Source organism: Marmota marmota, unplaced genomic scaffold (assembly GCF_001458135.2).
Source record: "Marmota marmota marmota unplaced genomic scaffold, marMar, whole genome shotgun sequence".
In the NCBI taxonomy this organism is placed as follows: Eukaryota; Metazoa; Chordata; class Mammalia; order Rodentia; family Sciuridae; genus Marmota; species Marmota marmota.
The window spans coordinates 4,193,923-4,211,599 of record NW_026000103.1 but is presented as its reverse complement, the minus strand read 5'-3'; the positions used below and the strand labels follow the sequence as shown (position 1 = coordinate 4,211,599).

The 17,677-nt window shown below is 38.3% G+C and overlaps 1 protein-coding gene across 12 annotated transcripts in view; it reads right to left on the bottom strand.

Annotated features, from left to right (window-relative positions):
* Nucleotides 1-17,677, bottom strand: part of Bnc2 (basonuclin 2) — a 385,553-nt gene that overhangs the window by 243,091 nt on the left and 124,785 nt on the right. For 8 of the 12 annotated variants that reach the window (XM_048783916.1, XM_048783917.1, XM_048783911.1 and 5 more), the window contains one exon: nt 5,787-5,870. The exons of 3 other annotated variants lie outside the window; for them this stretch is intronic. In XM_048783916.1, the coding sequence (XP_048639873.1) occupies nt 5,787-5,870 (84 nt within the window). Of the gene's footprint in view, nt 1-5,786; nt 5,871-8,187; nt 11,585-17,677 lie in introns of those variants that run through there. One more of the 12 variants, XM_048783918.1, reaches the window with a different exon arrangement.

The following is a 17,677-nucleotide window of genomic DNA, read 5'->3' as shown; positions in this document are numbered from 1 at the left end:
AAACATTTCCATAAACTAGAGAACATGTGGCAGACATTTTATGGATTATTTTTTAAATGTTTTTTTAAAAAAAACGCTGATCTTATTCAGGGAATAAGGGGCCTTTCCGTTTGCCAAAAAGTGTAATAGGAAAACAGAAAGGCCACCTGTGTCAGCCCACCCTATAGTATGAACATGAGCTACACGGGCATTTTGGAAAATATTTTCAAACTGAGATGAGGAAAAAAAAAAATCAGTATCAATACAGATTCTAAGCAGATGCAAAAAGCTCCTGTGCATGTTAGTGATTATGTATGTGGCCTACTCAGGCTAATTTCACATGCCTCCAAAACTCGGTGTACTTTCTCTTTTATAAGCTACTTGTTATTAAAACTAGAACCTCATACATATCGACTCTGACAATGGACACACGGGGTAAACTAATCAAGCCAAACAAGGTAAATTTTCCCCTCAGAGATAGCTATCCAAATCCTCAATGACTACTGAATTCTACCAGACACTCCACACTAAATATTTTGACAGTTGTATACTAAAACTACTTTACTAGGAAGTCCTATGGAATCGGCAGTCCAGTTTTTATCAGGACAGGGGGGCTCAAGGGGAAGCTGTGCTGGTGGCAGACTTACAGCCAGCAGACAATAGGAAACTCTTAGCACTCCCAGAGTTACATCAACTTTTCCATGGGCCGAAACTAAAATGAAATAGTTCAATTACTGAGAGGTAGATAAGTAAAATAAACAACTAATTTCATACAGTGAAGTTGGGAGAGCGTCATATGGACCTCATTCTGTTGTCTCCAAACACTTTATCAGAGGGGGAAAGGGAGCTGAATAAACTTTAAACTCTCATGTAGGGATGTATTGCTTGTGTGTCCCTGGCAGATGTGGAAAGGAGATGAAATGGGCAAGGGAGAATCAAATATCCCTTCGCTGCAGGTTTGCTGAGGGAAAAAGCACTGCAAAGATCTCACATCTGGCAATCATTTGTCAATAGCTGGAAAGAGAACGGCAGGAAACTTTCTGGCTCTTGGAGAAGATGAAAAGACAAAAACCATGTGTCACACACACATGCATGCACACACACATACACACTCTCACTCTGCAATGGTACAATGACTACTACACTTATTCTCCAACCCTCCTTTACCTACCCCCCCACCACCCAAATTTAATGATCTTCAGATATAGTCTACTCCATGGTCAAAAACATGCAGTCACTTGACTTGTTAAAGCTGCAGTGTACGTACATTTTTTTCAAATAAACCCCAGGGCTGATGTTAGAAAATCAAAATCAGTCAAGCATAGACTGCCTGGTACTTTGGGCAGGAATCCTTGTGGTTTAGTCAATAAACAGAATCTGAATGAAAGACACCACAGTAACTAGACAGTAACGTTTTGAATAGTTCTTAACCTGAAAGAGGGGGTTGGGGGCTGGTGCACTATTGACCAAGGACGTAAGGCTACCAGTCCACTTAAATCACTCTACCTCTACCTACCTACAACATGGCTTCTTGGCACAAGGTCATCTATTGTTTATTTATTGATTAATTACTTACTATGATTATTAACACATTAAGAATTGCACAAATTAATGGGCTTTACTGTGACATTTACATATATGCATTTCTTTCATCTTGATCATGTACCCCTTTCTTCTGCCCTCTTTTGCATTCCCTTCTCCCCGCACCAGGCTCCCCACCCCCAGCAACTATTATTTCTAACAGGGAAAAAAAAAGAGAGAAAATGAATTTATATTTGGGAGTATATTGCAGATATATTAGGGAGGGAATGGCTTTCTAAAAAATAAGTAAATAATCATACCTATTTAATAAGATGGTAAGGGAAACTTCAGACTGTTTAGTCCATAGTGGTGTGAACAATATAGAGAATCTGCTGGCTCATCATGAGTTCATAAAAATAATTGACTTTGCCCCTGTAGGTTTGTCATGTAATAAGAAGTGTTCAAGACACCCCATACAAAATGAACTAAGTTCTCCAAAATCAAGGAATTTAAATCTGCTGTGGTGATCGATAGACTTCAAGGGGGTAGCTTCTGGTTCACCCTTATGCTGCATTTGACAGAGCAGTAGCTGCCGAGCTCATCCCTGTGATTCCATAAGTGAATGCTGCAGGTTGTTTAATAACCTGGCAAATTCACAGTAGCTTGTCAAATTATTACAGGAACAGTGTCATCACTAAACAAGCCTGATCACGGTTAATTACAATGCAGACCAGAGAGCAGCCACAATTGTTCATTAATTACAGGAAGCACCTCATTTAAATTTTATGGAAATTTACACTTGCACCCCGGTATGTCTGGAAAAAAAAAGTGATCCTTCACGCATTCACAGAAGAAAGAAGTCTGTGGTTTATGAAACATCACAGTAAATTGTGTCTAATCTGGTACTGAAATATTGGTTCATTATTTACTCTAATTTTCTAAGCACTTCAGTGGTGAAAATTACCAAGTCAAACCTCACATCTTGAATTCTCAACCAAGTAAAGAACTGTGCTAAGATAACTGTAAGAACTTAATACATGATGAGACACACCTACACTAAGAAAATTAACTTGATTAAAAATGAAACACCAGCAATTAAGAGAGGTCTAAACTAGAATAATTTCCTAGAAGATAACTATGAGAGCACAATTCTTTGTTACTATACATCAGTTAACTTCCCATATTAAACAGTACCCAGTTTATACCTACTTCAAGACACTGAGGAAAACAAATTTAGACAGTGAAATGAAGTCTCAATTTCCAAGAATCTTTCTAAACCAAACATATTAACACAAAAACAGCAGACTCCCTTCTAGGCACAGACTTGAAGGATGGCAGTCATTCAAAACCAAAGATAGATAGATAGATAGATAGATAGATAGATAGATAGATAGATAGATAGATAGAGAAGAGTTATATATTAGGGGGTTTGGGATTATTAAATTACAAAGCTGCTAAAAATTGTGAAATTTTAGGGGAAAATTGCCAAGGCTTAAAAGGAAGAAGAACAGAAAGAACCAGTCATGAGGACTTACATCACCTAAAATAGAAAACTAACCCAGATATGAGAATGTGTGTCTAAATGAAAATTATTTTTAAGAAAGGATATACCCACACCATTGCTCCTAAATTGAGGTGTACAGAGGTTACTCTCAGAATCAAGAGGCCAAACAGCAAACCCACTTGTGGTTACAATGCCTGGCCCTGGAGGAAAGCCTGAGAGCCATGCAAAAATGGTGAACAACTTGGCAAGTTCTACATTGAGTTCCCTGGAGGATAGAGCTGAACTGAAAAAATAAGAAATGGTTCATTCCCTAGTATCCAAAAAAAGGGGAGGATATATGCCATGGCAAGAATGCAATCAGATGCAGCTAGAAATAACTGGAATTGTTATCTGGTGAAGAATATATTGTAAAGTTTATTATGACTGACATAATATAGATACACTAGGTATTTCTAAAATATATGGAAACCATATTCAGGAGAGAAAAGGAAAAAGGGGGGAAGAAGAGGAAATGGTTGTAATTGGTGCCAGTTAATTCAACAATTCATGGGGCTGGGGTTGTGGCTCAGCAGTAGAACGCTCACCTAGCACATGTGGGGCCGTGGGTTCAATCCTCAGCACCACATAAAAATAAATAAGTAAAATAAAGGTATTGTGTCCAACTACAACTAAAAAATAGATATTAAAAAAATTCACTATAGTTGACAATCTTTTAACAGATCTAACCTTTTCAATCTACCAGAAAGGTGTTGCAAAATAATAAATTCAATAATATGATACATTTCATCACTTTGTCCAGAAACTTTGTCTTCTTTGCAAGGTCCATGCTGAACTGTCAATCATACAATCTGTTTACCAACAACCAGAGTTTCATTTCAACTTGTAAGGGTACTTTTCTTTCTCTTGTTATGTCAAACTAATGTGCTCCATAGGTCTTTTTCAGCTTTATTTCACACACTCACATCTGTTAAACCCATTCCCTTTGTAGCATAACTCAAGGTTCAAAAGTAGATGATCCAACAATCACCCATAACAGACTCTTCCAGGTTATGTGTTTGATGAACATCCCTTGTCCTACCCAAAGAGTTCAAGGATCGGACTACTCTCCACACAGTGTCTTCCATCACTCTGCATTTATATGTCATATACAAGCTGTTAGTTCTCTAGAACGAAGAAGCACAAGATCAAGTATCATATGTGTCACACCTGCTTTCCTATTGTCCCACAGCTATACACCACCCAGACGGTACCAGCTTGGGGCACAGCAGTGCTCAGGTGGTCTTCCCTAGGCCAAGAGCAGGTGTGCGAGAGACAGTGTACCTTCAGTACCATAAACACCGAAACCTCCCCGTACCTCTACTCCTATCCTCACTCCCACTGTGAAGATGTCAATTTTTAAAGCCATTCTCTCTTTTCTCAAGTGGGGTATCTAAATCAGTAAAAATGTTTTAAAACGAAGCTCACTATGCTAACCCATAAGCCTGAAAATTTAGAAAACATTGCCAAATGGAGTCCCTGGGAAAAAAAATATATATATAGCCTGGGTTTGCTCATGCTAGGGAATGTCATTCATATTGAAACCTCAACCTATATCTTTGCAATGGCACATACAATCCTTAAAATTAAAAGATACAGAGAAGTAGAGACATACCTCTAGCCAAAATGTCATATTTACATTTCAATCTGCAGCATTCTAAACGACTTCTAATGCTTCAAGGCCACATGAAAATTCAAGCCAACATTTTCAGGAAAAATTTACTCTGCATATATCTTTCCAATCCATGAAAACAGAAAATATTTATCTCTAAGTCTTTTTTTTTTTTTTTTTCTGCTACCTGGGATTGAACCCAGGAGTGATTAACCACTGAGCACTGAGCTAATCACCATCCCATTTTACTTTTTATTTTGAGACAGGGTCTTGCTAAGTTGCTTAAGGCGTCACTAAGATGCTGATGCTGGCTTTGAACTTCATAATCCTTTTGCCTCAGCTTTCTGAGCCACTGTTACTGCACCCAGCCATACTTCTCTTCTAAAGTACCTAGTTGAATGGTTACTGTTCTAAGATGAGAGACCATAATGCAGAAGGATGACTTATTACATGTTCCTGTGCCCCACAGAGTACTTATATATGACAATGATGTTTTAAAAGATGAGAACTAATTAATATTAACAGTGGCTCTTAGGTGCCAGACCCTGCGTTAACTCAGGTAATTTAAGCCTCATAATCATCTTTTCTAGTAAATCTCCATTTTACAGATGAGAAAACTAAGGCTAACTTAGGTTGAATTACTTGCCAAAAGTCTCACAGCAACTGTGTCAAACTAGACAGTCAACCTTCAGAGACCATGTTCATTTCTACTCCAGGATATATATCTTTTGTGTATGTGTGTGGTACTGGGGATTGAACCCAGTGTTGTTCTACATTGAACTACATTCCCAGCCCTTTTATATTTTTCATTTTGAAACACAGTCTTGCTTAGTTGCCTAGTCTGGCCTTAACCTTGTGATTTTCCTGCCTCAGCATCCCAAGTCACTTGGATTACAAGTGTGCACCATCACACCGGGCCAGAACATATTTCTCGAATGAATAAATGAATGAATGAACTCCAGTTAGAAAATTCATCCTGAAAAGAGTCTTTTGTTGAACACATGCTACATTGGTCCCTCTTTACACCTTTCAAGAGTTGTCTTGTCCTGATAGCATTGACAACACTAGTGTAGCCTTCAGGGATCGCTGTTTCTGTCAAACCACCCCCAGCTGATAAAACAGTAAGACTCCAACCTGGACTTCCAGCCTCTGGTCTGGCTCCTCCAGGTCTGGGCAGAAGTCTGCACCCAGCACTCTGCCAGCACATGCCAGTGGAACCTAGGGGAATACGGCTGGGTTAGATGCTGGGTATGGAGGCTGCTAAGAACAGCAAACAGTTACACTTAACCCAGGCGGAAGCAAGGTCATCCCAACTGCAGGTCTGAAACAGACTTATTGGCCTGACCTGTTTGCCACTTGGTATGCTGAATATATTGCAAATATTACACAACCTGCTTTATTAACTACAAGAAGGTAAGTTCCAAGAAGAAAAGATCCACATAAATTTTCCCCCTTATATTCATATCAAGTTGCACAATGTAGACATTTATTAAGTATCTATGGACAGGAAGAATGAAGTTTAAGGCAAAAGGGAAGTGAGTGAAGAGAAAAGGCTGAAACAATCTCTACACATTGGTGACTTAATTTTTTCTTTCTGTGTCTAATATTCTTATGTGAGAATTAAGTAAAGGCATTCTGTGATGCCGAAAGTCTCTTTCTACTCTTAAGATACCTGATAAATATGCTTTTCCTACTCCAGCTAATCGGTGAGCACAGGCAGGCTTTTATCTATCAATATTGTTTACTTCTTAACATACTTAATACCTTAAATTAAGTTTAAAAACCTTGATTTGTAAGTATATTCTAATAAAAATGATAACAACATTTATACTCTCATGGATATTTCCCAATTCTAGAATTCTCTACTGAAAGTCACGAAGATCCCCTTTCTAAATTATGTTATCTATTAAAATTAGTCAGTATTGGGCTGGGGACGTAGCTCAAGTGGTAATGCACTCCCCTGGCATGTACGGGGGGGCGCTGGGTTCTATCCTTAGCACCACATAAAAATAAAATAAAGATGTTGTGTCTACCGAAAAAACTAAAAAGAAATAAATATTTTAAAAAATTCTCTCTCTCTCTCTCTAAAAAAAAATTAGTCAGTATCATCTTTAAATATTGCCTACTATCACTTATTTCACGTCAGAGTATAAGAAAAAAGGATTTAGATTCCATCTAAACCAATATTCTGTTTTTGTTTTTTTAATTGTCTCTTCAGAGGCTGGGATACAGCTCAGCAGTAGAGTACTTGCCTAGCAAGTAAAAGGTCTTGAGTTCAATCCCCAGCACTGCAAATAAAATAAAAAATTTTCTCTAATTGCTACTTATTATTTACAAACACATGCTACCTTGAATAATCACATATTGACCTCTATGTACCAGAATCTCCTGTATCAACTAAGCCTCATCTCACCTTTATCTTCTTTCCCTATCAAAGCACTCCTTTGGTGTTTGTTTTGTTTAATTCCAATTAAGATCATCTGTGCTAATCAATTTTCTTTGTTCAGAGATCTGTTTTTAGCCAAACACTGGCTTCAGAGGTTCCTTCTTTCTTTTGACTCAAATCAGTTTACTACTTAAAACTTAAATAATTTTCAATAACTTTCACTTTGCACTAGTGAATATCACTAATAAAAAAGGCATACAGTCAACTCTATGAATCTTTTTAAGGCTAACGCTCTCCTTCCTTTAAAGTCTCTCATTCTCTCTCTGCCCATAAGGTAAAAAGGACAGAATATCATCTGTCTTTGCAGTTAATAATCACCCTCCCCACAAGTTCCACCAGTAGAGTCCCATGTGCCAGGCACCACATGGGCACCTTACACATAGACTAAAACTCCCTCCCCATCAATTATTGTAGAGATATTAGCATTCCCATGTTACATGCAAAAACTGAGGCTTCGTGGACATAAGTAACTCAGAGTTACAAGCTATTAAGTGGCAAACCTCAGATTCAAATTTAAAAGAAATGAGAAGGAAATGAAAAATTAAGAATTAAAAAAATGATTTTTAAAACCATGTAATCACATTTAGTGACATCTATTCTAGAGACATTTGAGATGTTTCATGTGAATGACATAACAAAAAAGATACAGGAAACAAAGCAGGTGTTAACAGAAATCAAGACCTGCTATTTGCTCTTTGGTGTGAGAAAACATAAGCAAAGTAAAAGGGAATTCATCCTCTAAATTGAGGAATGAGAGAAACTGGACATAAAGAAGGGTAGAGACATTTGGAATTTGTGTTGTGTCACACACAGAAATACTGCTGATTCCACCCCCTGGTTGACATATGGAGGGGCACTAATGAGTTCTGCATCAGTAACTCTCCCTAGGGGGCAATAGAAGGAAAGGGGAGAAAAAAAAATCAATCTTAGAATATTCTGCATCAAAATGAACCCCCCAAAAAGCTTCCTATAAAACCTTGACAAATGTGACTATTTAACTGACTGAAGCAGATTCCATAGTCAGAACGTATGTACTGCAAATTGTATGTAAACAATAATTTCACAAACATAAAACAAATTTCTACTTACCTTAATAGTACTCGACCATGTCATAAATACTAAGTCTCTAGTTCCTTTTTATCCTCAGTCACTGAATACACTTTATAAACACTCTCAGGAGGGAAAGAAAGTTAAACAATTACAATTACATTCAATTACAACCTCAGACACTTAGAAATACAGTTTCTGAAAGAAAACAACAAGGTCTGTGAATAAGTCAGGGAGGAAACAGTGGCAGGCTACCAGTATGTTCCAACAATCCTAATCACAAAAGGAACTAGTGGGGAAGTGGGTGGCACTTTCAAACTTGGACTCATAGAATTTCTGAGCAGGATTAAAAAAATGGATAAGGATCCATAAAAGTGACCCCTTAAATTTTAGAGATTAGGAAACTGAGATTCAAACCAAAACCACACTGTTCGCTAACAGGTTATGGTCTAAGGATACCTGACCACTCCACCGTAACCAGTGTCCTCAATTATCAGACAAGGGAGTTTCTAAAAAGGGAAAGGCAATTCATCAAAACTTAGCAAAGAAAATACAAAAGATACGAAGGCTGATAACACAATTAGTTATAATTTGGCCCATCTCATTCTGCCTTTTGATTTAGAAAACCTCAGAAGTTAGCCAGCAACCCAAAGGCAATCAAAAAACGCTAAGAGAAACAGCAGACATAAATTGTCTAACTCCTTATTATTCTATTGTAAATTAAGATAATAAAACATGGTGTGTACATAATCACTGTTCGGAATATAAATCTTAAACTGATTGGGGTGGGGGGCATTTTAACTTTCCTCTGTGCTAGGCTAGTAGTAACTGTCTGTTTCAATGCCAAGCAACTACAGTGATTTTTACAAAATGTTCACAGTGATTAAGACTTTGGAGACTTTTTTTATTCTTTTTTGCATCTTTGTATATTTTGCTTTTGGGGTAATTAAAAAAACATTTAAGTTAAAAACAAAGAAAAACACTGAACTAATCAGCTTAATATTTCTAAACATTATGCCAGGAGTTTAATTATGGGATGAAAACTGTCTCAAACTGATAAAAATCACTCTGCTGGTGCTGTGACAGGAAGAGAGAGGCCTCTAAAGGGACCCGGTGGAATCCCCAGGGCCAGCTGAATCTGAGTGCCTATCTGTACTCCTGTATATACCTCAAAGGAATCATGGTGTGTGAGAGAGCTATTTACAACTTACTTTGTGTATAATCAGCAGAAACAAAAGATATGACAACAAGCATAAAGGCCTCTCTCTCTCTCCCCCCTCTCAGGAGAATTCCGCAAGGGAGGGCCAGTGGGCATTCACTCCAATGTCAAAAGGGCTTCCAGAAAACACATTTTCTGTAGGGCAGGGAGGAAATGTGGCAGGCTTCCTACCTACACACACACACACACACACACACACACACACACACACACACACAGAGTCTTTGTTTACTGAGATCACATATAGAAACTGTTAGCCACTAGACTTTTGAAGGCAGAAAAATTGCAAATAGGAGCTACAGTTCAAGATATTTAAAGGTGAACCAAAGTGGAAAGTGGGTGGAACCAAGGGGACAGAGGAGAAAAGAGAAACAGAAATGATAGCTTAAGGAAAGAAATACCAAAAAAAGGGGGCCTCCAGAGCCAGGAATGCTTCTTACACTCACGGTCCCATTTGAAATTTAATTTTACTTTTAAATGTTAAACATTCAGGTAGGTTTTTTGCCTAACAGGCACTATGAAAGTCACAGCCTAAATAAACAAACTAACTTCCATGTTAGCTCAAGTCTTTTCAGTTAAGCTGGCCACAAGCCCAGATCAGTTCTGAAGTACTATGCATGTTTTGGTGGGTTCAGTCTAGCAATGTTGAGGGGATAAGGGAAACAATCAGAAGAACTTAGAAAAGAATGGATACACGAAATTGTTTTTTTTAAAAAAAAAAAAAAAACAGAAAGGAGGAAAGAAACAGAAAAAAAAGGTCCCCCTTCAAGGGCTCAGGGACATGGCTAGACACAAGAACTATCTGTCACATTCCAAGCACTGATGGAACTTCAGCCCAATTTCAGTGGTTATACAATGCCAAGCAGCAAGAGGAAAAACCACTCAGATAACACAAAGAATTCAGGAAGACCATTCAGTGAAATGGACTGGACAATAAGCTCAGCAGGGCCCTGGTGAGAAAGAACAGATAAAGAAACAAACAGATCACCCAACACTGTGGAGATGGTGGTGCAGGCAACACCCACTGCTGCAAAAGAAATGAATTAAAAAAATTGAAAATTAGGAAGGTGAGCTCGGTGGTTGGGCATGCAGCTAATTCACGATTTTCTGGTCTACGCTTTTCCTAGAAAATATTCCCAGCCTCAGCTTTTTCTACTGGGGAACCCTAGTAAGAGAAAAGAATAAGACCCCGATAGCCAAGTGTACGGAATCTAAAGTGGAAGAATGAAAGCCCTGCTCACAGATCAGAAAGCTATGGGAAGGACAGGAGAGTGTTTACCCATTTTTCCAATAAGAAATGGGCAGAAATACACTTGCCATTAAGAAGCCTTAGGTGAGGCGGGGTTGTCACAACAGGAACACGATAAGGATTGCAGACATCTTGTAGAAGTGTGTGGGACGGGGACAGCGCCAGAGGGAAACACCAATCCTCTCTGGGATCATCTCAGAACAATGAACTCAGGATCAGGATAAGAGGCTAGAGAAGGAAAAGATCACCAGCACCTGATTCCACTACTCAACAGGTTGACAGGGAAGATGACTTGGGGTGGAGAGGTAGGAAAGGGCACCCTGTCCTCCCAGCAGCTGTGCAATGCAGGTTTACTCTCACTTTCTGGACAGCCCATCTCCTGAGTGAGCTGCCCAAGAGCAGGCCCTGGGCTCTGCAGGTATGATTACAGGAGATTTTCACAGCCACAAACAACAACAAAAATACCTTGTTTTTACACTGTAAAATATAGGATAAGAGGTAAAAATCTCTCTTCCCTGGTGACATCCTGAAGAGTCTAATGGACCATGAATAATGACAAAATTACATAGAATCTTTCTTCTAGAGTGCTCAAAGGGCTTTACACATAATATTTATTAATTTCCACATCAGACAAGTGGGGTAGGGGAGAGGTTCCACTGCACTCCTTTTATTTTAAACAAGAAAACTAAAGCCTATCACTACAGTATTCTTCAATATTTGAAAAAATGGATAGGAGGAATGAAGACAGATTCTCTCAAGTAACAACAACAGTAGTATTTACTAGAAAAAAAAAATCCCTACCATTTGACAGAGTTCAACTTATTTCCTACAATTCAAGTTGTACCTGGGTTTTAGCACTGAAGAAAATGAGAATAAAGACATTTTCACTTGTGCTAGGGAGAGATTTTATATTTAAGAAAGAAAAGTACAGAACTGTATTATTTTTAATTGGTTGCAATCATTCTTACAATTCAGTATTTTGGAAATTGACCATGGTAGGTTATTACTTATTGACATATATATTGTCAATTTTGACAGAAGACATGAAATGAAACTTTTAAATATGTTTATACATGTACAGGTTAACTTTCTGCCTTCAAGGATCCAGTTCAGCCACCCTAAAGACAGGAAAAAGAGCTCTAGCTTTGGAGTCAGACCTCTGTTTAAACCCCAGCTGCAACACCCTGTAAAGTGGATCAGTTACCATTCTCAGAGCCTTGTTTCCTTCTATATGTAAAATGGGAATAACTCCTACAGGGTAGGCAATGAGATGACACAGGTAAAGCACCTAACCAAGCATGCAGTAGGTATGCAGCACACCAGTAAATGTTCCTTTCCACAACATTCCACAAAAGTGCACTACAACACACCACTCCCATGAGGGCTCTAAAGCTTCAGACAGTGAGTGAGGGAAGGAATTTGGGGAAGGTGGAAGCAAACTTCAAGTGTCCAAGGGAAAATAAGGAAACCTAAAAGCATACAGAAGGGCTGATTGTCATGGTCTTCCTTGGAGGAAGTTGGAAGAAGCATATTTTACTCAACTGTCCCTCAGAACCAAGTCCTTTGCAATTAAAATGAATGGCAATTTTCTGAGATGTCTTTCATGCAAGCAGCTTGGCCTATGAATCTAAAAAGTAAGGAGCTTCTATAGAATATAAGTGAATAAAATCTAAAAAAAACCTAACCCATTGGAGGGTGTGGTCAACAAATGGATTGACAAGACCAATAGTCCAGGTCGGTGGTCCAAAGCACTCCTCGGCCCTTTCAGTGATTATTAAAGTTTATCAGCCTGAATGAACTAGAAAACCAGGGGATGGGTGATAACTCAAAAGGCAAAAGATGACTTCGTTTTGGAAAAGATAACTTTTAAAAACTGAGGAAAAAAGAGCAGGCACCAGGGCATAAAACCCAGATCTCCTTAAAATCTCATTCTATAAAAGAGAGGAAGAAAGCCAGAAAAGTGTTTTGGGGCAAAAGCCAAAATGAACAAGCAACTTAAGGAACACAGAGATGACCAACTCCACGTATGTACAAATAGGAGATGGAAAAGACTGGGCACAGACACTACAGCATTTAAATAAAAAGCACTTGAAAACAATGCAGGTCATCTTGAACTCAGCCACTGGCTGTGCTCCACTCCCTGGCTTTCCACAATGATCAAGAATCAGAATGAATTTATCACTAACAAGAGGAAAGAGACTGCTTTCGAGTAGAGACCATCAAGCCTCTGGATTTTCTATTTATATTTTTGGATGGTGACAATTTTCTACAAAGAAGTTCATGTACATACACTTAGCTTTATTTTACTTCATCAGAGGAACAGAAATGGAAATCAAATGTAATCTTTTTTTTCCCTTCCTCCATTTAATAAATACCAAGAAAAGAGTGATTGAAAAATATATGTGAAAAAGCAGAAAGGAGTTTTCTTTTTCTTTGAGAAATATGATAGAAGAATGCGTGTCATGTTTTTAGAAAGCCAAAGAACAAAATAGTACCTCCAAAAATAAAAATAAAAAAACTCAACATCACAAATTAACACTGAACTCCTTACATTAAACCAATTATAATTTTTCAAAAGAGTAAGCAGCATACAAGGTTTAGGAAAAAGAGTTCAATGGGCAAGTAGTACCAGATTTAATGCACAACACTTGACTAGAGATGCAAATTCCTCAGAGTAGCCCTGTGCCCCATGTGAAATGAGTTAAACTTACTACGAAGACTGAGCCTGAAGGCAGGCCACAGGAGGAATCCCGACCACTCTGAACAGAAGAGTCAGGGGAGCCTGTACCCTGCTGCCAAAGCTCGCAATGCAGTGTGCCAAAGATCAAGGAAGCAGCATGGCTTTCTTTGCCTACAAAGCTGGGACACAGATAATGTCAAGAGAAGAAAGAAAATGGGAAAGCACATTCCATCCTGCTGTTCCATACAGTAAAAACTTCCCCAACTTCAACGTGAACCACACTGTATGAGCCATACTCATTTCCCCCTCCAAGCCTGCTGAGGACCCCAGCCTAAAAACAAAACAAAACAAAAAGGCACAAAAGCATACAAAGTTGATCTCCATGGGATAACCTGGACCCTATCCCAAATACACGGATCTCAACTTGGTTGATCTAGGGAAGAGGAAAAGATAACAACAGATAGGTAAGGAGGAGTGAATGTAAGCCTCTCCAACCAATGACATCTTTGTCATCAAGGTTCTCAGGAAGTGTTGAAGAAATATAGTAAACCGGAGTTTTACTTGGGACTCTTATAAAATATGTTATGTTCTTCCAAACTGAATGCTTTACTTGTGAAATATAGTAGCTTTAGGAGCTTTGAGGACACTTTATAAATAATAAAATGCACAGTGAGGCTCTCCTTTTTGATTTGGTGTTAGTTGTCTTACATAAAGATAAAGCAACTTCCGTCACTAAATTAACCTAATATAAGCACTACTATAAAATGCCATTCTCCCTGTATGTTCTGCTTTTAGTGATGTGATGCTCTCCCCAGGTTTCCTCTGTCACCTCCAGGTGAACAGGACTCCCAAATCCTGACCCCTACATGCCTTCTGTGAATTTTGGTCCTGCCCCATCAGGCTCCCACTACATCTTCTAGTTGTCTAATTAACATCTCTCTAAACAAGCAAAACAAATGGGTTCACTGCCTCCTTTCTTCAGTATGGCTCTCCCCTCACTTTGCTGTGTTGTGCCTTGTTATCACTATAATCTCAGTAACAAGGACTCAGAGCCACACATTATGATAAAAGCCTTTTGCTTATTTTCCAAACCCAATCAATTCTGAAATTTTGCTCTCTGGTCAGATATACCACACACACACACACACACACACACACACACACACACACACAAACACACACACACACACACACACTATCCAGATCATTTCTAATGAGTACATGCTTGGACCTTTGCACTAAACCCTAAGAGATGATCCCAGAGGGATTATTCTGCACTTGTCAACTTGTACTATATACCACCCCACGAGTTGTCCAACACATTCTCCTAGGTGATGTTTAGAGTTCCCCACAAATTACCAATTGAAGTTCTTTCCAGGCCCTCTACAATCCCAGCCCTAACCTGTCTTTCCAACTTGATCATTTCCTCCTCCTTCATGAAGAATACTTAGCAGACAGTCTAATTAGACTATCTGATGTCTCTTGCATACTAATATGGGCTTTCCTCATTTGACATAGTTCTCTTGATGCTTTTTTTGAATACCCTCCCCAGTATTCTACTTTTGAAAATTTCCATATTTCCCAATAATACTTTTTTTTTCATAAAATTCCCTGATTCCAAGGCAGAAGGGACCTCTTCCTTCCCATTGCTCTAGTATCCTTAGGGTAAACAGCACTCTACAACCTTGGACTTAAAATACATGATTTTTCTCTCCTTAAGAAACAGGAACTAATCAATGGATGTGTAACTGATGTGATCCTGCAATCTGTATACAGGGTAAAAATGGGAGTTCATAACCCACTTGAATCAAAGTGGGAAATATGATATATCAAGAACTATGTAATGTTTTGAACAACCAACAATAAAAATTAAAAAAAAAAAGAAACAAGAACTAACTTTTATATTCCCCCCACAGCACCCACCACACTGCTTTACACATATCAGATAGTCAACCAATATACACTAAATAATAAATCTCTGAAAATTCATTGTGGCAGCAGCAGCACAACACTACAAGTGGAGGGATTTTAACTATTTCATTATCCGACCTGATTCTCAACAAACACCCCGGGGGCAGCTAGGGGCCAATAATTCCTGCTTTATAGAAACTGGAGATGCAAAGAGATTACTATTTATGCACAGAGCAATCTTCTGAGAATAATTTAACCTGTAAAGGTTCAATAACAAATTCAATGTCACTCTGTTGATCTGGGGTCTATTTCCGCTGAGATGAGTCTTCTCAGAAATGGACTAGTAGGCTGGACTTTCCTCCTACTGGACTTTTCATTCACTTTTCTTCAGGCCATCTCTAGAACCTGGTGATATAAAGCAGTCTTCTGGAGATGGGAAAATGCACACCTCCCTCACAATGCAAGTTGAAGGGGGCTTTCCTTCCCCCACAGGTTATCAACATATGCTGAAATCTAAAGCCTAGAACCATAAAATACACAGTGGCTTCTACAGCCTCCTAGTTTAAAATTTACTAGGCTTCAGCAGTAGAAGCAGGTATGAAAACCTCCTTTACTAACCTCTTAAAAATAAGTATTGATTGCCATATACCTGGAAATTACACTGCCCTGATATAATAACACATTTCTAAGATACATCAAGTTAGCTTACAACCAACTGAGGATTAATCTCCATCCATAATCAGTTGCTAATTTGTTTCAGCAGGTAAACTCTTGCCTGCCAGCCAACTGCTACCCTGCCGCCTACTTTTGTTAATAAAGTTTTACTAAAATAGAGTCAGACCTATTCCTTTACACAGGTAACTTTTTGGATCAATAAAGATAACGTTGAAGAATTACTACAGAAATCATATCCTTTTCTAACATATTTACCACCTGGACCTTCTCACAAATGCCTGCCAACCCACTTTAACCTATGCAAAATGAGGCTCTTTTCCCAGCAATAACACTTCCAAGAAACCATCTTTAGAAAACAAGCATTCAAGATGCAACAACACATTAAATAAATTATGATACAATGGCACATTAAGAATTCATTAAAATTATTTATTTTTTTCATTCCTTTTTATTATGTGTGTTTGCTGGGGATTGAATGCAGGACCTGCCCATGCTAAGCAAGTGCTCTACCACTGAGCTACACCCAGTCCCTATGATAGATATTATATTTATAGACGTGGAAAGATTCCTATGATGTTGAGTTAAAAAAATAAAGTCACATATAGGAGCTAGGACTGGAACTCAGTGATACAGCACTCTCCTGGCATGCGTAAGGGACTGGGTTCAATCCTCAGCACCACATAAAAATAAAATAAAGGTTTTGTGTCCACTTATAACATACATATATTATATATGTGTGTATATGTATGTATATAGTATGTATATATATATATACATATATATATGTATGTATGCCACATATAAATATAGTATAATCCTTATATGTAACTATTATGTATCCTTGCATTTGTATGTATATGCCAACAAAGAAAAATAATTAAAAAGATGTGAATAAAATGGTTCCATAGTGGTGGCCCAAACAACAGTTTTCTCTCTCTGGTTTTCTTAATCAGATCTGCACAAAACATGTTATACAAACGAGTTTAAAACCATTAAAAATAAAAAATTAGTGTGCAAATTTTAGATTCTGCACTTCATAAAGTTCTGGGTTTTTCAGAAAGCTAAGAAGGTGTTTTGTTTAGATTTTTGGTTTGGATGGAGGTTTTTTGCTTTTGTTGTTACTGTTTGGGTTTTTTCTTTTTCTTTTGTTTACAGCTCTAAAGCTGACCAAAACCTGAACATCTATAAACTAGCATCCCCACTATAGAAGGCAAACCTAAATAATGGATAGAAAAAGTCCCTTCTTCGCAAAACCATGAATGGGTTAGACGGAGGGGGAGAGGTTAACAGAACAGTCCCTTGATGGGAATGTATTAATCCAATCAGTTCTTTGCTTCTGGGTTACCATAAAAAGGTTCATAAAGTACCCAAAAGCCACATAAGATTTTAGAATTATGCTGCTCAGTGACTGATTCTCAGTGAAGAGTAAGAAAGGAGAGATTTCCTCCACCCACACTTTCTTCAGCAGAAGTAAGCTTCTGCAAGATTGGCACAAGTAATATTTAACTAGTAATTGGAAAGGCCAAGTATGTACACTACACAATGCAAGAATTAAGAAGCCTGAGCCACAGTTGACCAGCAGATGCTGAGAGAATAGTGCACAAGACTTGCAAACTACAACAGCAGTCGTCAGCAAAAGAAGGTGGAAACCACAAGGCTCATCTACTCTGCCAGACTTCCCAGGTACATCTGTAAGTCCCATTTCATGGATGAGATAACTGAGGTTCAAGAAAGATACACAACTTTCCCAAAGTCACATAAAGAGCAATTCAATGCAGATATAGCTGGCTGATAAGCC